Source organism: Numenius arquata, chromosome 23, assembly GCF_964106895.1.
Source record: "Numenius arquata chromosome 23, bNumArq3.hap1.1, whole genome shotgun sequence".
Classification (NCBI taxonomy): Eukaryota; Metazoa; Chordata; class Aves; order Charadriiformes; family Scolopacidae; genus Numenius; species Numenius arquata.
Genome location: NC_133598.1, coordinates 2,667,218 through 2,692,372, shown reverse-complemented (window position 1 = coordinate 2,692,372; position 25,155 = coordinate 2,667,218). Strand labels below are relative to the sequence as shown.

General features: G+C 49.6%; 1 protein-coding gene across 2 annotated transcripts in view; it reads right to left on the bottom strand.

Annotated features, from left to right (window-relative positions):
• MYO1D (myosin ID) overlaps positions 1-25,155 on the bottom strand; it is a 182,743-nt gene that overhangs the window by 60,709 nt on the left and 96,879 nt on the right. Inside the window, exons 20-21 of one of the 2 annotated variants that reach the window (XM_074162905.1) lie at positions 20,429-20,542; positions 13,265-13,423 (exon numbers count right to left, since the gene is read on the bottom strand). In XM_074162905.1, the coding sequence (XP_074019006.1) occupies positions 13,265-13,423; positions 20,429-20,542 (273 nt within the window). The remainder of the gene's footprint in view (positions 1-13,264; positions 13,424-20,428; positions 20,543-25,155) is intronic. The other variant, XM_074162904.1, reaches the window with a different exon arrangement.

Below are 25,155 nucleotides of genomic sequence, written 5' to 3'. Positions count from 1 at the left end.
ACTGCAGTTTTACACTTGATTCCGCAGATTGGCCTTTCTTTTTAGCATGAGCTTTAGAACTTGAGCTCAGGCATTACGTTCCGGACCCATTGTAAAAAGACAAAATAAAAGCTAAAGAGTCTGTCCAGAAATAAAAGGTTTGGTTTTCATTTGGGTATTTTTCTCCAAGGTCAGGTTAGTACAGCCACATTTCAACACTAATTTATTTGACCTTGGCTTCAGAAGGAATTGTTGGGACCCAAGATTTTTTACCAAATATTTAGTCTCTCTTAAAAAATTAAGTTCCTCAGCCATTTCCAAGCAAAGACTCTTTACCACCTCCAGGTTTTATCAGAGAGATGCTCCAGAAAAACCAAACCCAAACCCACCAAACTCACTAATTACGCACCAAACTCACTAATTTCTTTTGAAAGAGCCAGCGCAGAACCATGGAGGGCCTTTTGGAGAAGAATTCAAATATTGAGTTCACGAGATGAAATAAAGCGGGCAAGAGACAAATGGAAGGAGAAGAAGCTTAAAAGAGAACCTTTTGGCTCTGCTGAAGCTGCTGTAAAGCAGAACCCCAAAAGGAATGTTTTGTTAATGTGTACTTTTACGATATTTTATGTAAGAATGTAAAAAGTAGCAGAGTATTTCTGAGGAGGCTTTATCAAATACCCAAAGACTTCACGAGAAAATGCATCTTTTTCCCCATTGTTTCAAACATAAGAGAAATCTAGCGACCCTTTAACTTTTATTATACTTTTTATCTCTTTAAAAATATTAAAGCCTGACAAATAATTGCCGTTCTCATCTTTACAAAAGCATCTTTCTGATAAGCTCTCTGCAAAATAGCAGCTGTGCAGTTAGAGGCAAAGCTCTCCAGAAGCCTGGATCTGGGCTGGGGTCCACAGAGCACCTTTCCTCAGAAATACCGAGACCCGAGGTAGGAGAAATTACCCCGTAAGCGACTCACTACCATCAAATGGGGAAAGCATCAAATTCTGCTATTAGATAAGCACCACCAATGGGGTATTTTTAATCCGGAAGGTGTGGAACCCGGAGCCGAGCAGCGCCGTGGGCAGCCCCAGCCCATTTCCCGGGGGAAGAGACGGGTCACACATTTTGGCCGAGCTCTGTCGGTCGGTGGCAGAGCTCTGACTAAACACACCGGGGTTTGCACACGTTCTGTGCTGACATCAAAAAAGTGTCCGTTTTGAGTCCAAACCTGCATTTTTTAAAACACGCTGGTGTAGTTATGGCAGGCCACAGACCACGAGGGGAGGGGGAGAGATTACTTCTCCCCCCCAGCTTGTTTTCAAACAGAATATCCCTTTGCTTAAGCGCATGAGGCAGATGGTGTGAATTCCACCCCCCTCCCCAAATAAAACAAAAAATATCAAAGTTTGATATGGCAGAGCGGTGGGAAGCGGGGAGGTTCCCGGCGCAGAGCACGGTGGATGCCAGGACAGCTGCCGGGGGCAGATGGGTCCTTTGACAGCCTGATAATACTGACTTGCCGGGGAAACTAAGCCCTGGTAAGGGCGGCCAACGTGGGGCCATCTGCTCAGTGGAGGGGAAAGGCTCTTGGAACAGCAGGTGGTCAGTGCTTTGGTGGAGAATTGAACCAACGGCAAGATCAGCAGTATCTACAACCCCTTCTCGGGCAGCCACAGGCGTACAGCTGCCAGCCTGGCTCCGCCGCCTCTGCTCCGGCAGCACCGTGCCCCGTGTCGAGAGGTAGCTGGGGAGGTGTGTGCCACGGTGTGTGCCACGGTGTGTGCCACCACAGGCTCTTCTGGAGATGCTTTTGCTTATGGCAGTTTGCTAATAGCGGGCAAGGTGATGGTTGGTGTCAAACTCTCATTGAATCATAGAATCACAGAATGGTTCAGGTTAAAGCCCATCCAGTGTCACCCCCTGCCCTGGGCAGGGACACCTCCCACCCGACCAGGTTGCTCCAAGCCCCCTCCAACCTGGCCTTGAACCCCTCCAGGGATGGGGCAGCCACAGCTTCTCTGGGCAACCTGGGCCAGGCTCTCACCACCCTCACAGCAAAGAAGTTCTTCCCCACATCTCATCTCAATCTCCCCTCTGTCAGTGTCAAACCCTTCCCCCTCCTCCTAGGGCTCCCCTCCCTGATCCAGAGTCCCTCCCCAGCTTTCCTGGAGCCCCTTGAGGGACTGGAAGGGGCTCTAAGGTCTCCCCGGAGCCTTCTCTTCTCCAGGCTGAACCCCCCAACTCTCTCAGCCTCTCCTCACAGCAGAGGGGCTCCAGCCCTCCCAGCATCTCCGTGGCCTCCTCTGGCCCCGCTCCAACAGCTCCATGTCCTTCTGCTGTTGGTGGCCCCAGAGCTGGAGGCAGCACTGAGGGGGTCTCCCCAGAGCGGAGCAGAGGGGCAGAATCCCCCCCCTCGCCCTGCTGGCCACGCTGCTGGGGATGCAGCCCAGGGTGCGGGGGGTTTCTGGGCTCCAGTGCACGTTGCCGGGGCGTGTGGAGCTTCTCACCCACCAACACCCCCAAGTCCTTCTCCTCAGGGCTGCTCCCCGGCCATTCTCCCCACAGCCTGGATTTGTGCCTGGGATTGCCCGGACCCAGGTGCAGGACCTTGCGCCTGGCCTGGCTGAACTTCATGAGGTTCACACAGACCCGGCTCTCCAGCCTGTCCAGGTCCCTCTGAATGGCATCCCACCCCTGAATGAACGTGAAGAGCTGTGACCGAAAATAATACTATGGTCAGAAAGGTGTGACAGTGAATACAGTGAATACAGCAGAGAGCCCACAGGAAACATTTTTGTAAGATGAAATATTCCCATTCTCCTATTCACACCTTCTCTGGAGAAAACCCTCCGTATGGAGCATCGAAAGGGAAGCTCAACTGGGGAGGCTGGTGCGGGAGCCGGGGAAGGCAGGAGCTCCGGATCCCTGCACCACAGCGACTGCTCGGCTGTGATTTCTCTAATTGCTTCTATATTCTGATCGTAGATTTCTCAAGGACAGGCGGGAGCTGGGCAGAGCCTCATAAAAAGGCACAGAAAATGTTCACTGCTCGAAGATATTACAAAATTCGTAAGTACAATGGCTTCTGTAACACCTAGAGAAGAGGAGGAAGAGGAGGGGGGGGTTGAATTTTCTATTCTAGGACTCTGCAAAACACCTATCCCAGCTTCTGACAGTCTAAATGCTATTTTTCCCCCCAGACCACAAATAATCCTTCCAGTGTCACCCTGCTGCTACAGGCTGTCCAAGAACAGAAAGGATTCACCTGTTTCAGCCCAGTAGATCCACCAGCTGGAGGCAGGGAATGAACTGGGCAACTCAAAAAGGCTACTAAGACAAAACATCATTCATTAGTATGACACCACACTGGTGTGATGGGCTGGAGAGGACCTTTTTTTGGGTCACAGCAGAGCTATTTTCATAGGAATAACCGTTACTGTGGAAACCTGGTTCTCAATTTTCAAAGTAATCAATGCTTTTTTAAGTGCCCTGAATAAAACTTCCCAAACGCAAAACAATCCCGGCAAACCCTGAGCAATTTAACCATCAGAAAAGTCAATCTCCTTCAAAGCACAACAAGCTCCAAGAACCTCTCATTTCTATCAAGATCTCCATCCCAGGAGGATCCTGAACGCTTCATGGAGCTTTGGCATCCAGGTGCCATGGGAAGCATCAAACCTACAAGGAGCCGCGGGTCTAAAGTGCCTTGAACATGTTTCAGCCACAGCAGAGACCTCTTTTCAGTGGATTTAAGACAGAATTTGTGCTGACAATGGGAGCGGGACACGGGCAGGGCAGGGACGGAAAAACTGACCAATAAACCTCTTGGTACTCAAAGGAAAGCCACAAAATACGATAAATTGCTACTATTCATGTCATCAGACAAAACAATTTACTTTTAGGTGCAGAGGCAAGGTACTCAAACCATGCAGTCACAATTTTGCTGCAAAAATTAAACCATGGCTCTTGAAAGCCCAAGTCCCTCTGCAGAGCTCGTTTTATTTCCAATATTACAAATCCAGGACCACGGGAGACAAGGGGGTTTTTGACGCCAGGAACATACTAAGAATTGTAACAAAAAGCTACTGGAACGTGCGACGGAGAAGGTGGCTGTCTTCCCAAGAATGTCAGGTAATAATGTAGGTTGGGGGTGGACCTGCTGGAAAGCACTTCTGAGGAGAAGGATCTGGGAGTCCTGGTTGATAGCAAACTGTCCATGAGCCAGCAATGTGCCCTTGTGGCCAAGAGGGCCAATGGGATCCTGGGCTGCCTAGGGAAGAGTGTGGCCAGCAGGTGGAGGGAGGTCATTCTCCCCCTCTGCTCTGCACTGGTGAGGCCACAACTGGAATACTGCGTCCAGTTCTGGGTTCCCCAGTTCAAGAGGGATAGGGAACTGCTGGAGAGAGTCCAGCGCAGGGCAACAAAGATGACGGAAGGATTGGAGCATCTCCCTGATGAGGAAAGGCTGAGAGAGCTGGGGCTCTTCAGCCTGGAGAAGAGAAGGCTGAGGGGAGACCTTATCAATGCTTCCAAGCATCTAAAGGGTGGGTTGAAGGATGGAGCCGGACTCTTTTCAGTGGTTCCCAGTGACAGGACGAGGGGCAACGGGCACAAGCTGGAACATGGGAAGTTCCATTCAAATCTGAGGAAAAACTTCTTTCCGGTGAGGGTGCCAGAGCCCTGGAAGAGGCTGCCCAGGGAGGGTGTGGAGTCCCCTTCTCTGGAGACCTTCAAGCCCCACCTGGATGCCGTCCTGAGTGATGTGCTCTGGGCAACCCTGCTTCAGCAGGGGAGTTGGACTAGAGGATCTCTAGAGGTCCCTTCCAACTCTGACAATTCCGTGATTCCGTGATTCCCTGGCCAGGGAGCCTCAGGACCCACCTCAGAACAAACTCTGCCACAGCAGAGATGAGTTTTAAGAAAGAAAATGATCACCTTCTGAGCTCCTTAACGAGTTCCCTTCCGGCAGGACACGTGTTTGGAAGCTGAAGAAACATTTTCCAATACATAAAGGAATTACGAAAGAGAGTGCGGTTCATCGGGGTGCTGGCACCCCTCCTGCTCATGCCCTGCAGTCACCCAAAGCAACACGCCTCTTATCTACGCAACGGATTTTCCAAAGGAAAACCATCATTTCCTAATCCGGGCTACAACCCTGAGGTCAACAAACCTGCCCAGGAATTGCCAGAGATGATTATAAAGATTATAAATTAGCCAAAGGTAAATCTTAGCTAAATCCTAGAAATTTTTTTTCAAGCTAGTAGGACAAGCTAAGAGAATTAAGTGTATTTTTTTAAAATTTATTTTACATAAGGAAACTATCTTCCCTTTTGGCACTGCCCTTCCGCAGGGTCGGTACCGGGTGCCTAAAAGCCGACAGGTAACCGTGGGTTAGGGCTCCCCCCGCAAACACAGCAGAATTTTACTAAAAATTCATGATGAATAGAAATCCTGCACGAAAACAAAGCTCAGGCACTGAACGGGATGTCGGGGAAGAGCCTGATCTGAATAAAGTCTGGTCCTTTGTCAGGCTCCAGCCGCCGCTGACAATGGTGTCAGCCCCTGGCAGGGCTGACCGGGAGCTGAGCACGGGTTAGCTGGCAGCGGTGACAAAGGACAAATCCCATTAAATAGCAATTTAGGAGCAGTTTGTTTCCAGCCCTCTTTTCCGAAGCGGCGCTCGACTCCTTTTGATCTCCTCCAGCCACCGAGAAACAACCGGTGTCGGTGGGAGCCCCCAGTCAGGGATCACCCATCGCCGGCCGGGCTGTGGGCGCCACCGACACCCCCTGCCAGGGACGGGATGATCGTCACAGCGCTCACAAAGCTCGAGTGACAGATTAATTTGATCCCAGTGGCTGTAATGCCCCGCCTTTGTGCGGCAGCTTTTTTATGAAATGGGTACTTTAAATACCAGTTGGGGCTCTTTTTTCCTTCTTTCTCCCTCAAAACCCAAGGCTATGAACCCCCATCGTCTCCTCCAGACTGTCGCTGACGACAGGGAAGATGCTTCTGTTTTAACTCTCGTAAATCTCTTTGTCTCAGCAGTTAATTAAGGTCTCCACAAGAGAAAAGAACAATTTTAAACTGATTTAAATCAGCACGGTTTTGACATGAAAGAGCATCTTTACGACAACCTGAAGGGTTTTAACCTCTCACCTGACACCTGGGCCTGAGCTGGAAGGTCCATTTCTTCCTATCAGTGGAAAAAATTCAAATTAAAAAATATCGAATCGATTTTAATCAAACTGGGCTCTTTTACTTACTGATTCGTGTTCCAGACTGTGCTCATCATTGAGCTGAGGATTTTTTCCAAAACCAGCAAAATCAAATCACGTTGAATCTCCTCTGTCTTTTTTTTACAGATGGCACCAAAAATGTATAAAACGCTTGTCACAGAATCATAGAATGGTTAGAGTTGGAAGGGACCTTAAAGATCATCGAGTTCCAACCCCCCTGCCCTGGGCAGGGACACCTCCACTAGAGCAGGTTGCTCAAAGCCCCATCCAGCCTGGCCTTGAACCCCTCCAGGGATGGGGCATCCACAACTTCCCTGGGCAACCTGTTCCAGTGCCCCATCACCCTCACAGGAAAGAATTTCTTTCTGGTATCCAATCTAAATCTCCCCTCTTCCAATTTAAAACGATTACCCCTTGTCCTGTCACTACACTTCCTGACCAAGAGTCCCTCTCCGGCTCTCCTGTAGCTCCCTTCAGATATTGGAAGGCTGCTATGAGGTCTCCCTGGAGCCTTCTCTTCTCCAGGCTGAACAACCCCAGCTCTCTCAGCCTGTCTTCACAGGGGAGGTGCTCCATCCCTCTGATCATCTCTGTGGCCCTCTGCTGGACCCGTTCCAACAGGTCCATGTCCTTCCTGTGTTGAGGACTCCAAAGCTGGACACAGTGTTCCAGGTGGGGTCTCATGAGCGCAGAGTAGAGGGGTAGAGTCACCTCCCGTGACCTGCTGGCCACACTTCTCTTGATGCAGCCCAGGATGGGGTTGGCTTTCTGGGCTGCCAGTGCACATTGCCGGCTCATGTTGAGCTTCTCATCCACCAGCACCCCCAAGTCCTTCTCCTCAGGGCTGCTCTCCAGCCATTCTCCGCTCAACCCGCATTCGTGGCTGGGATTGCCACATCCCAGGTGCAGGACCCTGCACTTGGCTTCGTTGAACTTCATGTGATTTGCACAAGCCCATCTCTCCAGCCTGTCCAGGTCCCTCTGGATGGCATCCCTTCCCTCCAGCATGTCAACTGCACCACCGAGCTTGGTGTCGTCGGCAAACTTGCTGAGGGTGCACTCTATCCCACTGTCCATGTCTCTGACAAAGATGTTGAACAGTACTGGTCCCAGTACTGACCCCTGAGGAACTCCACTCGTCACTGGCCGCCATTTGGACATTGAGCCGTTGACCACAACCTTCTGAGTGCGGCCATCCAGCCAGTTCCTTATCCACTGAGCGGTCCATCCATCGAACCCATGAGTTGTCCTCACCCTCGTGCAACCAACAGATGGAAAATGTGTATTTACAGAGTGCTTCTTTTAGGATGGATATCAGGGAACAACTTCTTCCCCGAAAGGGTTGTGAAGCCTTGGCAGAGGCTGCCCAGGGCAGTGGTGGAGTCACCATCCCTGGAGGGATTTCAAAGTCGGGCAGATGTGGTGCTGAGGGACATGGGTCAGCGTTGGGTTGATGGTTGGACTTGATGATCTGAAAGGTCCCTTCCAACCTGGACAATTCTGTGATTCTTTGATTCTGTGAAACATCTCAGCGTTCCCCCATTAACACCACTCACCCCATTGACACCACTCACCCCATTAACACCACTCACCCCATTGACACCACTCACCCCGCACCCAGCGCTCCCGGAGCTTAACCTTAAACACCTTAAACACCACTATTTAGATAACGGCGAATTTTAAAGTCTTTCACTTAACCGGGTTTGCAGGGAGCTTTGTCTGCCACACCACCAACTGTTGCAAAGAGGCAAAAAAAAAAAAACAACCCAGAAAAAAACCCATTTGGGAGTTCTCCTGTTTGTAACAAAGACATTTAATCTCCCCAAATTGCCTGCGATCTGGTTAGCTTTTATTCTGACGCTCGATTTATGTCGTTCGGGGGGATTAGGGACGTTCTGCACTCAACAAAGTTTTAAGCAGTTCTGGTGACGCCGGTATTTATGGCTGAAGGTTTGAACACCAGAAAAGCAGTCAGAAATGCACTTTTCTTTTTTTCTTTTTTTTTTCCCCCAAAAAAAGGGCTTTTCCGGATGCCCTGGGCTGGACATGCCCCAGCCCGAGCTCAGCGCTGCCCGTACCAAGGGGGGAGCAGGCTCTGCTTCTCCCCCTGCCTGCGCAGACCCAGGATGGGTTTGTTTATGGTATTTAAGCATCATAAAGTTTAATCCCAGATATGTCCCGTGTCCCACCTCTGCTGACGGCAGGCAGGGAAAGGTGTGTTTGTAGGGATGCACCTCCCCACCCAAACCTGCCTTAACTGGGAATTCTGGGCAAACCCTGCCCCTTCCACCAAACCTGGCTCTACTGCAGTCTGCTCCGAAAGGCTGATGGCACAGATTGTCCCCCACGTTGTTTTACACAGATGTATATATACATATATACACATATATATACATATATACGTGTGTATATGTACATATATATACATATATATGTGTATGTATATATTTATGTGTGTGTATACATACATATTCCTTAAGGTCCCTTCCAACCCGAACCATTCTATGATTCTACATATATATATACACATATGTATATACACATATATGTATATACATATACTTTCCACATTTTTACATCTATGCATATATAAACCTATACATATATTTCTCCAGTTTTTACATCTATACATATATATGTGCATGCACATATTTTTTCCCCAATTTTTTACATATATATGTATAAATTATACATACACACACATTCCTGTATTACATGTATAGATATGTATTTACATATACTTTCCACATTTTTACGTCTATGTATATATAAACACATACATACATTTTCTCCAATTTTTACATCCATACATCTATAAATATATGTATATACATATATTTCTGTATTTATTGTATACATTTATGTATATTACATAGAGAAATATGTGTGTGTACATATAGTTGTATATTTATTGCATATATTTATGTATGTTACATATAAAAATATACGTATATACATATATTTGTATATTTATTGTATATATTTATGTATGTTACATCTATAAATACATGTATATCCATATGTTTTCCCCAGTTTTTGACATATGTGTGTATAAATTGCAGACAGCCACTCACGTTGCTGCGTTACACACGGGCGATACACGTGCACGTGGCAGTAATAACCAAACCTCTGCACTTCCACAACCAATAAATCTCCTCCAGCTCGGCCAAGGGAACGGAACGTGCCGATGGGGGGACATCACAGCACTGAGGGCAAGGGCAAGGCCAAGCCGAGGGACGGGATCGGGATCCTGCCGAAGACCCCTGGGTGGGAACCAGCCAAAGGGACCCTGCGTGGGAGGAGAAGGGGGGAACGGGCTCTAACGGAGTCTCCAGCCCATCCGGGGAGTTGAGATCCATTTTTATGAATTACTGCTCGGTGCCAGGGCCTGAAGGCACGCCGGGTCAAGAACCCAGAACTAAAGAAAATTAATCCAGTGCACGCTAATGATTAAAATTGGCTGACAGGTCTCAAAGCGCAACGGAAAATACAAAATTATCCTTAGGCAAGTGATTTTCTGCTGGAGTTCTGCAGGGATTGCTTTTTACGGTCCTTTTAACTCCCCCTTCCCTTCAGCAGTGCTGGAAGGAGCCCAGCGCTGGTGGTGGCAGACACGGCGGGGATCAGGGGAACGGAAAGCATCGCCCAGAGCTGGCCGCTGATCCACAGCCACCTGAGCAGCCTGGGTGAGCCGGAAAGAACATCCCATGTGTTCTAACACAGACACAAAAAATACCTTCTTTAAGTCAGGGTGTGCTGCAGAACAGAGCACAACGCCTGGGGACAAAGGATGGGTCTCAGTCAGCTTCGGTGGTGGCATCTGAGCTGCCTTCACCATCCACGGTGTTTAGATCACGCTGCAGGGAGAGCTGGACACGGGAGGGGACACACGTGTGAGAGTAACAAGAGGGTGAAAGTTAAAGCAATTAGTGCTTTGGAAACTGGCTATGATCAGGTCTTCTCTGGTGAAGCAGCCATGAAGTGCATCCAGAAAGAGTCCTCTGCACGTTGGACTGATCAGTTGAGGCATCTTCTGGAAGCTTAAGGACCATGAAGAAATGTGAGTGTAAGAGATGGGAAGGATCAGTCCCTTCCTGGCTGATAATCCTCACTCCTCCAAGAGCTCCTCAGGTCCCTTTCTCCTGACCATGGGCTCCAACATGTGAGGGGACACTGTGGCCACATCTACAGCTTCTGAGAGCTGCATCCCTTCCCTGCGTCCCAAAGCAAGTGCTTTGGCAACCAATGCTGAGAGCAACATGCCACCTGCGTCACGTCAGAGCATCCCCTCCTCCTGCCCGGCAGCGCGAGAGAGCCCCGTGATCAAGGGACCGGAGCATCTCTCTGCTGAGGAGAGGCTGAGGGACCCGGGGCTGTTCAGCTGGAGAAGAGCAGACTGAGAGGGGACCTCATCGATGCTGAGCAATAGCTAAAGGGTGGGTGGCAGGAGGATGGGGCCAGACTCTTCTCAGTGGTGCCTGGAGACAGGACAAGAGGCAACGGGCAGAAACTGGGACATAAGAAGTTCCATCTAAACATGAGGAGGAACTTCTTTCCTGTGAGGGTGGCAGAGCCCTGGAAGAGGCTGCCCAGAGAGGTGGTGGAGTCTCCTTCTCTGGAGACATACAAACCCCACCTGGACACGTTCCTGTGGGACCTGCTCTGGGTGGACCTGCTCTGGCAGGGGGTTGGACTGGATGGTCTCCAGAGGTCCCTTCCAACCCCAACCAGTCTGTGATTCTGTGAATTAGAAGGTTTAGGCATCTTCAGCACAGATGTCACCACCAGCCTCCTCCTCCTCATCTTTCCTACAGACTAATACAGCAGAGAATTTTACACGGTTTTATCACACCAGTACGTAAGTCCCACTCCCCGTTATGCTCCACATCCCCAAGGGCAGGCGTGCAACCTTCCCACGCTAACACCTCCCAGCCGGGGTTTGGGAGTGATGCTGGGATGGCTGGAAACGCCTCCGTACGTTCCGAGTGACCCCGGTGACCAAGGACTCGGGCGGCGCAGGGCCCTGCAGCCCCGTTACAGGGTCATCACCCGGCAGCCGAACTCTCGGGCTCACGGTTTTAGGGCTGGATCCACTTTCTTTTCAGAGCAACCGCCCCCCTGACAGGGGGGAGAGAGAACCCGACACTCGCACACGGGGACTGACAGCTAATCCCCTTAATGAGGAATTCCCAAAGTGCCTCTCAGGGACGGGGTCAGCTAATCCCATTCACCGACGGGGTGTTTTTACTCTTCAAGAACTGAAAGTGGGAGAAAAGACTTCCTTTCGTGTTGATTTACGGCTATTGCTTTGAATATGAACCATATTGCTTTGAACCACGACACTTGGATATTTGGAAAACTGAAGGTGAGCTGTTCCTGTACACCACAGTTAAACCAGTAACTTTTACTGGGGAGAAAAAGGGGCTTTGACCCCAGCTCTCCCATTTCACACGCCGTGCTGAGATTCGCCATTTGAAGCAGTAAAAAATCCGCTAATATTGTTTCGAGTGAAGACGAAACAGCATAAAAGTGTATTTAACTGTCATTCTTCTACAGCCAGTGATTAGAGAAAAACTGATTCTTTTCAAAGCTAAAAATGTCATTGTTAAAATCACTGCAAGAAATAGAAAATCAATAGTTTATACCTTTATATGAAAAGTGCAGTATTTCAGACTGATGGCCACACAACATAATTTCTTAAAGCGAAGCCCACGTGTCGTGTCCCCCCCACCCCGGCGCTATCCTGGATACGGGAGAAAAAGGCCGGGTCCTTTGTAGTGACGCCCGAGCAAAAGGAACAGCAAACCCAGGCGGTCTGAACACCGAACATACAGGAGCTGGAGTGTAATCAAGGGTTTCCCAGCTCATCCCAGCATGAGAGGCTCGTTAAGGCAGCGGGGCCCATCAGCTGTCTGAAGAAGATGTCACCTGTGTTCCAAACACGCCAGACATGAAAGAACTCCAGCTACTTCACAGGATTCCCGAAATGAAGTGTGTTGCTTTATGATCTTCATAATCTCCTGAGCCTTCAAGAATAAGCTGCCTTTGAAAATAAACTATACTTAGGTAAAAGCAAAAAAACCAGAGTACGTTTTCTGTTGCTTTTCAGCACTGAAATTTCCCAAACCAAGTTATGCCCATGCTGAGAATTCATTTCACAGGAACTTGGCACCCACCTCCAGCAGTGGTGACAAGTGGCTACACCGCCATGTTCTTCTGGAATTCATGAAAAAATTACCCAGGGACCTAACGTAACCTAAATTCAGCCCCATTGTCCTGCCCCCGTGCGAGTATTTACCTACAAAGACTCCTCTTTATGGGTCACAAATGGAGCATAATGTTGTGAACGGCAAAAGCCAACGCTGCACGTGATGCTGATGGACACAAACCCTCCTGAGAACCTGTTCTGGAGGCGCAGGGGAACGACTCTGGAGGTCTGGTCACCCCCTACACCATTTCTCCAGAGTTACTGGTGTGTGACTGCCCGCACTGCAGTCGCTGCTGCTCTGGACAGTCCCAAAGTACGGTATAAAGGTGATTATTGCCAGTTCAGCTGGAGCCACAAGAAGCTCAAGTGAGAGAACCACCTCAGTATTGAGTTCGCCAATAAAGGAGCGTTTGCACATTGATTTACGAGAGAGACGATTTTCAGGAAACAGAGATGACATTTTACAGCTCAAGCAATAAATCATCTACTGATACCGGGGGCAGCGGGAGCAGTTTGAGAAATGAATGGCTATATCTTAATTTTAAGAGTTCACTCTAAGAAGCGTTCAGGAGACATCGTGACACACTCCAAACGCATCTTCAGTGCTATCTGTCCCCAAACACCCGCACTCTGACCAACACACACAGGGAAGGCAGAAGGGGCAAGCGAAGTGTTGTAGCTAAAAAGCACGTCTGAAATAGGCAAGGATTTGCTCTGTTATCCCAGTAACACAGTGAAGTAAGACAGGCAAAGCCCAAGACTGGCAACCAAACGACTCCAGGGCAGGTTCTGATGTGGCACAGAAGGCTGAGCTGTCAACAAAACCCATCCCCAGCACTGACCTCTTGAAGTGGCTCGCCAGGACGCCCACCAGCTCCCCGATCCTGCTGTCGTTGGAGGGCTCCTTACTGAAGAGACAGACAATGAGATCCTTGTTGTCTTTTGTGTGGAAGACCACGAGCTGGTCCTTTCCATTGGAGACGCTCAATCCTACCAGCTGCAAAGAGAAAGCAAGACCAACATTACATACGTTGAGATATCTTCATCCTTGCCAGGCTGGTTCTTCCCTCTCCAGGATGCCACGCTTGCTCTCAACTTCCACCGGAGAGCTCAGGTCCTCAGTGCTCCTCCCACAAGCTGAAAAAATCAAGGTGAAACAACAGGGGTTTTTGGAAATCAACAGCCTCTAAGGTGCAAGGAAATTTTACCACCTGAGCAAGCCCCACCAGAAGCAGCACTCTCCCGTGTCACTGCGGTGCCCTTCAGGCCATCCCTACCACGGGCGCCCACCAAAGACGGCACCAGGTGGGTTCCCAACAGCCGAAGCTTTCCTTCCCCAAAATCTCCCGCTGGATGACACCGCGTGTCCTGGGTTGAGAGACACAGGACTAACTTTTCTTCTAATGCCGGGGAAAATTGCCCTTTTGGAAGACTCTAGTGTCTGTATTTGTGAAAATATTTACTTTATAGGCAGCCAGGCTCTGTGGGATTCAAGGTCTCGGTGTTTTCGAGCCTTGCCAGGGGCAGGGACGAGGAGGAGCAAGGCCTGGGCATTTGACCCAGGCTGGCCAACAGGAGTATTTCATACCATGAACGTCACACTCAGTATAAATTAGAAAAGTTTGCTGCGTTGCTGGCTCTCTCCCTGATGGCGGTGGGTCCAGACAACTCCTTGCCCCAGTGCTGGAACCCTGAGCCCTTCCCTTCCTCCTGAAGCCATTGCGCTCCCAGTGTCCGCCATTTGCTGTCCCTGCTGGGAGTGCACGGCTTCTGCTGAGAGAATGGGCTGAGTATAATTCCTGTATATCTGATATCAGTATCGGGATTAATACTGGTTCTTTAGTATTATTGTTAATTATTTAGCCTTAGTCTATTAAATCTATTTATATTTCAACCCTTGTGTTTCTTTGTGTTCCCCGATTCCCCTTTCCGGGTGGGGAGGGGTCATCGGGTGAGAGAATAATTAATGTCTAACGACGATGGATTGTTATGGGTTCTCTCAAACTGTAACACCGCGTCGCTCGGCGGCAGAGCCACATGCCTGTCTTTTGTTCTTTTCAAGGGAAACCAACAATAATCATAAGTCTGGCCAACGATCATCTTCAAATTCCCATGCGCAGCGCTGGGAACACGATGATGCACGGGTAATGTAAGAGTGAAGTTTTTTACTGAAAGCCAAAACATCTCAAAAAATTATATAATTTGCAAACCCAGCAAAGCCATGATGACTCCAGTATTTAGACATGGAATAAGGTCTTGCTGTTCCAACAAAACAAAAAGGTGTGGGTTTTGGTTTGGGGTTTATGGGGTTGGTTTTTTTGGACTGTTAAGTAACTGCCAGTTGGCACGTTAAAAGCTTTGTGCTCATCATCCCACAAAGCAAAAGCAGGGAATTTTTAGAAGTGGCAATCTGGGTACACAGGCTATTCCGATGAATGTGCTGTGAGGACAGGCTGAGGGAGTCGGGGGGTTCAGCCTGGAGAAGAGAAGGCTCCGGGGAGACCTTAGAGCCCCTTCCAGTCCCTCAAGGGGCTCCAGGAAAGCTGGGGAGGGACTCTGGATCAGGGAGGGGAGCCATAGGAGGAGGGGGAAGGGTTTGACACTGACAGAGGGGAGATGGAGATGAGATCTCAGGAGGAAATTCTTCGCTGTGAGGGTGGTGAGAGCCTGGCCCAGGTTGCCCAGAGAAGCTGTGGCTGCCCCATCCCTGGAGGGGTTCAAGGCCAGGTTGGAGGGGGCTTGGAGCAACCTGGTCTGGTGGGAGGTGTCCCTGCCCCGGGCAGGGGGTGGCACTGGATGGGCTTTAAGGTCCCTTCCCACCCAAACCATTCTGTGATTCTACGAATATTAGAAAAAGCAAAAAATAAATCTGTGGTGGGGAAACAAAATATATGGATGGCAAAAGAAACATCAAGAAGCAAGTGCATTTAACAAACCAGTGCTAAAGAAATAAAATTAAAAAAAAAAAAAAAGAAAAAAGAGAAAAGCAAAAGAATGATGAGTACAGGGAGAACAGAGTAGACCTTCCCTGTCCACCAAAGGACTACCCGACTCCTTTGAGTCACCCACAGATTTGCAGAGATTTGCCCCATTCTCCTAAAAGTGAGAGGCATCGATATCCCATTTTGTGGAAATGCAAGTCTCATTATTCCCTTCTTAAAGGAAAAAGCCTCCTGTGTAACCCCCTGCCCGCGTTGGGAAGGGTATCCCAGAAGCATGAATCACGGTGGGACACGGCCGGGGTTGGTGCCTTCTCTTCAGCAGCCACACGGCGGTATTCCCAAGAAGCCTGCTCCAACCCTGTCCAACTCACACCACACCGCGGCAGCGTCCCAGGAAAGCCACAACCAAGACTATTTTCTGGATAAAACACTAGACAAGTTTAGAATCGCTCCTATTTTTTGGCTTCTTCCCACCGAACGATAATTGGGCTGAACCCCTGAGATCTGAACCCCTGAGCAGAGACCTCCTGCTACCGGTTGCTCCCACCACGGTGGAGTTCAGACTATTCTGAGGTTATGAAATACTTTAAAAACAAGCTGCGCTTCATGCAAAGACATTAACAGCTTCCTAGGTTTATAGTGTCCCTCAAAATTAATTTGCATGCTTAAATAACATCCCGTGAGCACAACAGCTCCACGGGGACTTGCTGCCATCCGGATTTTAAATGTGCACCGAGTGTGAACGGGGAGCACGTTGAAATCTCTGGATTTGAAAAGCCTATTTAAAACATTAATTATTCAACAGCAGCACGTTAGAATTCCGAGAGCCCTTCAAAATCTTCCTATTACACCCCTCCCCGTAAGACTATCGGAACAAATAAAGAGAAGACAAAAGAAATAATTTCAGAGAAGGTGCTTATCTCAGTATTTACAAACACTAATATCAGCTCTGCTTGAAGATGAGGAGAAAACGCTCAGCATCCTGAGAACATCCTGTATTGTACCCACCGCTGTACCGGGAAAGGTGGTCCCAAGATCCTTTCTGCCTTTTAATTCCTTTCTGCCATGCTGTGTTTATTTTTTCTCCAGGTAAAACAAAAGGATAATTGTATATTGATACTTCTGGGGCAGCTGCCAGAACGCTCGCACACAGAGAGGCCCCCAAAGCAGCATCTCAATCCAGCAAAACCGGGCTGAAAGGGAAGTTATTGCTGTGTCACCGTCACAGATCCCTCGCGGGGGACACAAAGTAAGTGGGTGCTGAGGCTGGGACCCGCACGGGCAGCGTTAAGGGTTATACTTAAACCATTTATATGGAAAAGGAGATGGGGAACCGTAGAGTGATTTCTTCAGCCAAAACCAAGTTTCTGGTGGTAACAGACATCAGCTGACTTGTCTCCAATGAGATTTCCATGGAAACACCATCCCCAAGGATGCTGCCGAGCGACGGGGGGCTGTCAGCAGGCTGAGGGCGAGCAGCACAGCCCAGGGCAGCCCATGTCAGCTGGGGACACCTCTGCCCACCAGGAGGACCATCCATTGTCCTTGAGAACACAACTCCTTCTAGTAGGACATACTGATACGCCGACATACATCATAACATACATCATAACATACATCATACATAATTATTATCCACTTGCTTCTTATAGAATCACAGAATGCTTTGGGTTGGAAAGGACCTTAAAGCCCATCCAGTGCCACCCCCTGCCCTAGGCAGGGACACCTCCCACCAGACCAGGGTGCTCCAAGCCCCCTCCAACCTGGCCTTGAACCCCTCCAGGGATGGGGCAGCCGCAGCTTCTCTGGGCAACCTGGGCCAGGCTCTCACCACCCTCACAGCAAAGAAGTTCTTCCCCACATCTCATCTCCATCTCCCCTCTGTCAGTGTCAAACCCTTCCCCCTCCTCCTATGGCTCCCCTCCCTGATCCAGAGTCCCTCCCCAGCTTTCCTGGAGCCCCTTGAGGGACTGGAAGGGGCTCCAAGGTCTCCCCGGAGCCTTCTCTTCTCCAGGCTGAACCCCCCCAACTCTCTCAGCCTGTCCTCCCAGCAGAGGGGCTCCAGCCCTCCCAGCATCTCCGTGGCCTCCTCTGGCCCTGCTCCAACAGCTCCATGTCCTTCTGCTGTTGGTGGCCCCAGAGCTGGAGGCAGCACTGGGGGGTGTCTCCCCAGAGCGGAGCAGAGGGGCAGAATCCCCCCCCTCGCCCTGCTGGCCACGCTGCTGGGGATGCAGCCCAGGGTGCGGGGGGTTTCTGGGCTCCAGCGCACGTTGCCGGGGCGTGTGGAGCTTCTCACCCACCAGCACCCCCAAGCCCTTCTCCTCAGGGCTGCTCCCCGGCCATTCTCCCCACAGCCTGGATTTGTGCCTGGGATTGCCCGGACCCAGGCATCAGTTCAAATAACTCTTCTTCCCCTGAAAGGCAAGGACTCTCTCTATCACTAGTTGGCTACTTACACCTCCTCCCTGCACACTACAAAGGGGTTTCCACACAAGAAGGGATCAGGGACGCAGAAAAACAAAGGCGAGTGTGCAAGGCCACTCAAGAGGTGAAAGACAACACATATTCAAATCATTAAGCAACAAAATATGAGGCATAGCTATGAAAAGGGAAAAACAACTGCACCAGAGCATTAACCATTCATCAGAGTCCAGCTGAACAAATCCTGGCAAAAGAAATACAAATATTTCCTGTGCTGTGTGTGAGGCAAACACGTCTCCAAACTCCTCCTCTCCCTGTGGCACAGAGAGGGGGCAGTAGTAAATCCATGGGTGAGCACCCCGGGCACCACGGGCAGATTTCCTTATGTTCCCCAGGACCACAGAGCAGGAGAAGCAGGTAAGAGGAGAGGCTATGGCCAAAATTTTTCACCGCAGCATTTACCCAAGAGAGCTTTCATCCCATTTCCACCCTGGAATATTATTCTGCCCCCTGTACGAGGCAGTGAAGGGTCTTTTGGAGCCATCCCTCCTGTGCCAAGTACCCCAGGACCCCGTCGCAGCCGCTCAGGTGAAGGGAACTGTTGGGTCGCTAAAGGGAGCAATAGCAGATCTACAAATAAAGCTGATTTATATCTATGGACATTTAAATATTCTAAGAGCACAAGACCTGGATGCGCAGACCATTAACTGTTTCTCTGCCAGAGGAAATGCAAAGCAGAGAGCCAGCACGACAGCATTCTCTGTGAGTGGATGCTCCGGTTTAGACATCCGAGTTTTGTGAAAAAATAATAATTACTAACACTTCTAAGTAACAGATATTCTATAGGAAACCTAAAAATTGTCTCTGACTTGCTCGGCTCCTATAATTTCTTAAAAATTTCAGAGGCAAACAGTCAGACGATCAGAGCCCTGGTCCGTGCTGTTATGCAAATGTACAAGCTTCACCTTTAAACCCATCACACACCCAGGTGAAGCAGGTATTTTTCTAAACCTGTGATAAATACAGATTTACCTATAATTACTAGTGCAGTAAGTGAACTGCACCAGCCTAGCCATTTCGTGTAAGGTAACAGCTCAGAAAACCGATATTGAGAAATTGTGATTGACAAAATTCCACCTTGTCTACCTGCGTTCACCTCGATCCTTCGCAAAACCCACCCGTCCGGGAAAAACACCCTGACGGAGCCTGTGCATTTGAACACATCGGGTTGCACAAGCGAGAGCCAGCCATTCACCAGCGTGATCTCCTGACACCTTTGTCTGGCACAATTAAGAGATAATGTCAGTAGAATCACAGAATCACAGAATGATGTGGGGTTGGAAGGGACCTCTGGAGATCATCCAGTCCAACCCCCTGCCAGAGCAGGGTCACCCAGAGCAGGTCCCACAGGAACGTGTCCAGGTGGGGTTTGAATGTCTCCAGAGAAGGAGACTCCACCACCTCTCTGGGCAGCCTCTTCCAGGGCTCTGCCACCCTCACAGGAAAGAAGTTCCTCCTCATGTTTAGATGGAACTTCCCATGTTCAAGTTTATGACCATTACCTCTTGCCCTGTCCCTGGGCACCACTGCGAAAAGACTGGCCCCATCCTCCTGACACCCACCCTTTAAGTATTTATAGAACAGAAAACACACTGAGGAAAAGGACCTGCAGCTGGTGACTCGAGCCAGCAGAGTGTTTTGGAAAGCAGAGCCCCTGCTGTGGAGATGCTGCTTTGCTGCAGCCCGTACTCTCATTAGGGACCACAATCAAGGCAGACGAGGACGCTGCCCCACGCTCACCCTGCCCCACGCTCACCCTGCAGTGGGTGACCTGCAAGAAGGTTAGGAGAGGACCCCACAAACCCAACATGACGGACACACTGAGCTAATCCTTCACTCCTCATTTGCAGGTTAGATTTTACCGTTACCCTAACCCCAATCTCTGCTCCTTTAGCAATATGGGGCCACCAGATTTATTAGTTCTCCAAATGCAAACGTCCCAACAAGTCTGTATACGATGTCTCCACGCAGCCCAGCCGGGCTCTGTGGGTTTAAGATAACGGCAGCAGTGTCACCTCGGGCTGAGGAAAACGAACAGGCAGCTGAATCCACGCTCGAGGATGCTGAAGAGCTCAGATGAGGTTCTCCCCCGTCCCATTCCCAGCAGTGATAATCCGCTGCTCCGTCCCTGGCAGCCAAACGCTGCTGCCCCGAAGGCCAGATACCTCACTATAATTCCAAATTTAGCTTTCATAAGATTTACATTAAACATGAACAAATATAAACCCCCAGAGACACAGAAACTGTGTTGTAAGCTGCTGGGAAATGCTACCCCCCTGGTGGGGCTAAGATTTTGCGGTGCACAGCAAATAAAAATCAAAATAGGAGCACGAGGAGAAGAGAGAATGATAAACAGTTTGGTTTTTAGCTTTTATTTTATGTACTGAAATGAAAAGCTAACACGATGCATGAGTGTTGTAGGTAACTGTACTATAGCTGTTTTAAAGACATTAAATATATTAAAAATTGTAAAGCGAGGTCTTTTTCCATGTTAAGGACAGGAAAATGGAGCTGAAGAGCAGATGCACTGCCCACGACTAAGAGGGTCCGACAAGGGATTCCTCTGTCCCTGTACTTACGTTATAGAGGGGGATGGTCTTCATCACTTTGTACTGCTTCATGGGGTCCATCTTATACAGGTGCCGATCAGTAATGAAGATCGCTCTGTCCTCCACCTTATTAAAGCGATTGACCTGTAAAGAAGAAAATTGTCAGTCCCACTGATCACTGCAAGACCACGCAGAATAAAACTATGCAGGAGTCAATATGCAAAACTCCCAAAGCTCTTACACAGGTTTTCTCCACAGATCTTGAAAGAGTGAAAAGCGAAGATGGAGCCCATAAATTCCTTTTTACAAAGAGAGAAACACAGAGTCTCGGAGAAGGAACATTCCCAGAGGCATCGAGCCAGGCTGGGTCAACCTTGGGCAAGTCCATGGCCTCAAAGAAGGGACAGATGCTTTCCCCCAGGAACACTCCACCCCGACCCTGGCAGACACCAAGGCCAAGGCGATGGCTGTTGTTCCTACATCCTGTACGTGCCTTTGCCCCCTTTGTCTGGGGCAGAAGACCTGCCCCACAGAGCCAAAGAGGGGGTCACCAGGGTTTGTGACAGTCCAGACCTGAGGCATTTGAAAGAGATGCTTTGGCCCATCCTAAATTTGAGCAGGTCCCACTTCCCTCTTGTAAAACACCCGGTGCCTTGGATGTAGCTAAGCAACTCCTCCAAGAAGTGGGAAATGTGGACACTGTTCCTTCCCGAGCCCGTTAGTGGATGTGAGTTACCCATCAGCTGAACACAGGCACGCTCTGCCCGTTCTGCTGAAGTTGTGCCATTCCAAAAGAAGGAAGAATCATAGAATCACTGAGGTTGGAAGGGACCTTTCAGATCATCAAGTCCAACCATCAACCCAACACTGCCCAAACCACCACTGACCCACGTCCCTCAGCACCACGTCTGCCCGGCTTTTAAATACCTCCAGGGATGGTGACTCCACCACTGCCCTGGGCAGCCTGGTCCAGTGTTTGATGACCCTTTCAGTGAAGAAATTTTTCCCAATATCCATCCTAAACCTCCCCCAGTGCAACTTGAGGCCATTTCCTCTTGGCCTTTCTATTCAGAAGAGACTGAACAGGCCAGAAGGAGCATGGGAGAGCCCAGCCTGGACGCTGGGACCCAGGCAACCAGCTGGTGGGAGGAAGGCAAGGTTAGTTCTTGGTCAGCAGGAGAAGGACCAAACCAGAGTGTCCTCAGGCTGCAAGAGGTATCGAAAACAACCCTCTCCTTTGGCAAGAGAGGCAGAGTGAGAGCACCACCAGTCTAGTCCAAAGGCTCGCTGCCATCAAGAAGAACATCCTGCTGCCCCTTCCAGGAGGTCCTAACCCCATATGCCCAGCCAACTCTGGTGTTCATCTAACGTGATAAAAATGTGCCCTTTTAGTGAACTTAGCGAGGGAAGGGCACAACGAGCATCAGAGCCAGAGTGATGGAAAGAGGATGAGGGTCTGGGTGGTGATAAACAGGGAAAGAAACCAGGACAGCTCTGTTCAGCCACAGTGAGCTACGGGACCAGTTCGGCTGAGCCAGACTCATACTGGGAGCACAGCAGATTCTTCTATAGAGGTGGACATCATTCAACCCGTATTTTAACTCACCTTTGTGTTCTGTTAAGGACAATGGTGCTAAGAATCACTGGTGGGTTCGAGCTCCTCAAAAGAAATCCTTTAAGCAGGAGCTCACTGCCCAGCCACGGGCTGTTCTGGGAACACGCAGAGCAGAGCTACAGCATCCACTAAACTTCTAGACCACAGGAGAAAGCACCCAGGGGCATCTGTGCACCTCGAAGGTTAACTGACCCCAGAGTGAGGGTTTGTTTGTTTTTTGTTAAACGTTTGTACCATTCTCAGGTTATTCTGAATCTGAACTCCAGTCTCCTGACTCCCACTCCACTCCCAGAAGATACTTGGTGCTAAGAAAATCACAGTGCGCTTCAAACAACCTTAATACTGGCTTCTGAAAAGAGGCAAAGGTGCTTTAACCTTCAAGTGACTGTACCCTCTGACCAAGGCAGGGCATGGAGATGGAGCTAGACTTCCTGGAGAAGCACAGCAAAAGAACAAGAGGCCACGGGCAGAAGATGCAGCAGCAGGGGGTCTCACAGGGCACAAGGGAAAAAGGGTGGCAGTCCTGGGAGAGGGCTCGGAGAGGCTGCGTAACCTTCATCCTCAGGGGTTTTCAGATCCCAGCTGACTGAGAGCCTGGGCAGCCTCGTCTAACCCTGAAAACCCCCTGCTCAGAGGAGGAGGTTGGACCACAGACCTCCGGAGGTCTCTTCCCACCTAAATCATCCTGCGATTCCATCAGCCAATACCCTACCATGAAAACAGACTTCACAGTATCTGAAACATTCCAGCAGTTTCTAGTAGCTCAGCAAACACGGCTTAGTGTTGACATTGGGAAACATTAATATCTTAATATCTTAACATTGCCACTGGGCTCTCCAGCTGTAAATTTAAGAGCAATTATAGATACAGGATATAATTCAGTGAAGAACCATGAGTTGCCTGCCGTGACAAACCACTGTATTATCACCTGTAACCTCACCGGCAGCCAACAGCAGAGATTATGGATGATATTAGGATGACCATGAGCCAACTAGGATGATCATGAGCCAACAATGTGCCTTTGTGGCCAAGAAGGCCAATGGCATCCTGGGGTGCATCAGGAAGAGTGTGACCAGCAGGTGGAGGGAGGTCATCCTCCCCCTCTGCTCTGCCCTGGGGAGGCCCCATCTGGAGCACTGGGACCAGTTCTGGGCTCCCCTGTTCAAGAAGGACAGGGAACTGCTGGAGAGGGTACAGCAGAGGGCTACAAAGATGATGAGGGGCCTGGAGCATCTCTCTGCTGAGGAAAGGCTGAGGGACCTGGGTCTTTTTAGGCTGGAGAAGAGCAGCCTGAGGGGGGATCTGATCAACGCCTATAAATACTTAAGGGTGGGTGTCAGGAGGATGGGGCCAGACTCTTCTCAGTGGTACCTGGAGACAGGACAAGGGGCAATGGGCACAAACTGGAACATAAGAAGTTCCATCTAAACATGAGGAGGAATTTCTTTCCTGTGAGGGTGGCAGAGCCCTGGAAGAGGCTGCCCAGAGAGGTGGTGGGGTCTCAGTCTCTGGAGACATTCCAAACCCCTGGACACGTTCCTGTGCGACTGCTCTGGGTGACCCTGCTCTGGCAGGGGGTTGGACTGGATGGTCTCCAGAGGTCCCTTCCAACCATGCCAGCCTGTGATTCTTGAAGGGCAAGTCCATCAGCTCATCTCATGTGAGAAGCAAATTCCTGCTGCCCTGGAACTTGTGCCCTTTTCAGCCCTTCCCAAGCAATCTCTTTGCTTCAGATGCCTCCTGCATCTATGGTATTTATGTAAATAATCCACGCTGTGTTTCTAGAAGTAAACTGTCACGTTGGGCAGCACGCACAGGAGACATCCAGACAAATGCCAGCACCATCGCAAACGCCACCGTTCTTTTGATTTTGTAGGAGTAGAGACAGGCCTTATGTTCTCAGCTCCATCTTCTACCCTCCCGGAGAACCGCCCTCCCCAGCATTGTGTTCTCTGCACCTTCTGGGCATTTTTTTATTTATATCTTTGTTGATCCAAATGCGAATCAGTCTTCATTTAGCTTCTTGACGAGCTTATGGGGGAAAATGAAGGTCTAGCCTATAGCAGAGCTTTTCAGGTCACTGCCAGGGGCCTCGAGACACCCCAGGGCACGGGGCTCTGGAAGAGATGGTCCTCTCAAGGGAGAGGTGCCCCAAATGACAAGGGAGAAAGGGGGAAGAAAAGCCTGATTCTTAAAAAAAACCCAGAGAAGCTGTTGTTTCCTAGGTGATACAACAAAATCTGGTGGTATGCATGAATATGCATTTGGTTTCCCAAGGCAAAAAACTCGAACATTTCCTTTGAAAAATGAAGAGCAGAGCACCACAATGCTCAGAAGAGATGTATTTTTCCATAGGCAGAAACGACCTGCTTCTACCTATACCTACAGCGAGGAAGCCAACGCACGCACCTCCCGTCAGAGAGATTTCAAAGCCTCTTCACAGACCATCTATAAAAAGAGCTCCAAAAGCTTCGGTCCAAACAGATTCACCCGTTATTATTCATCTCAAGCTGTTGAAATTAAGACCCCCACGCACCCAAGCTGAAGAAGGCTTTACCAGCAGTTAGCAAAGCTTCAAGAGCAGCTCCCCGGCTGGCGAGGGTTGGGATCACTGCCTTGACTTCCCTAGAACAATGTCAATCAGCAGCTCCAAAAAAATCTGTCGCAGAATGTAATGGTTAGCAAATACCTTACGGATCATCAGATACGTTCTATACATAAACATTTTTAAATACATTTTAAACACCAGGCTTAACTTGTATGCAAGTTGCCCAGTATTTATCTTCTTAATTTCTTTTCTTTGCAAGGAAAGAAGTGTATTGGACTGTAATTATCTGCTGACAGTCAAGACCTGCTTCACGCGGGGCGTGAGGATTCGGTACCTCGCTGGGAGCCGCAGAGGGACCCCAACGCTGCCCCAGAAATAAAACAGTCACCTCAAGGCACCAAAGAGCACTCTCGTTACCGGTGACACCTTTCTGCCCGATCGAGGGACGCTCTCGTTACCGGTGACACCCTTCTGCCCTACCGAGGGACCAGCAGCAACAGCCCATTTTTTGCTCAAGAATCCTCAAATAAGCTGAATCGTGAAAATCTACCACGAATGAACTGGAGCAACCTCATTCCGTGGACTGATGCTTTG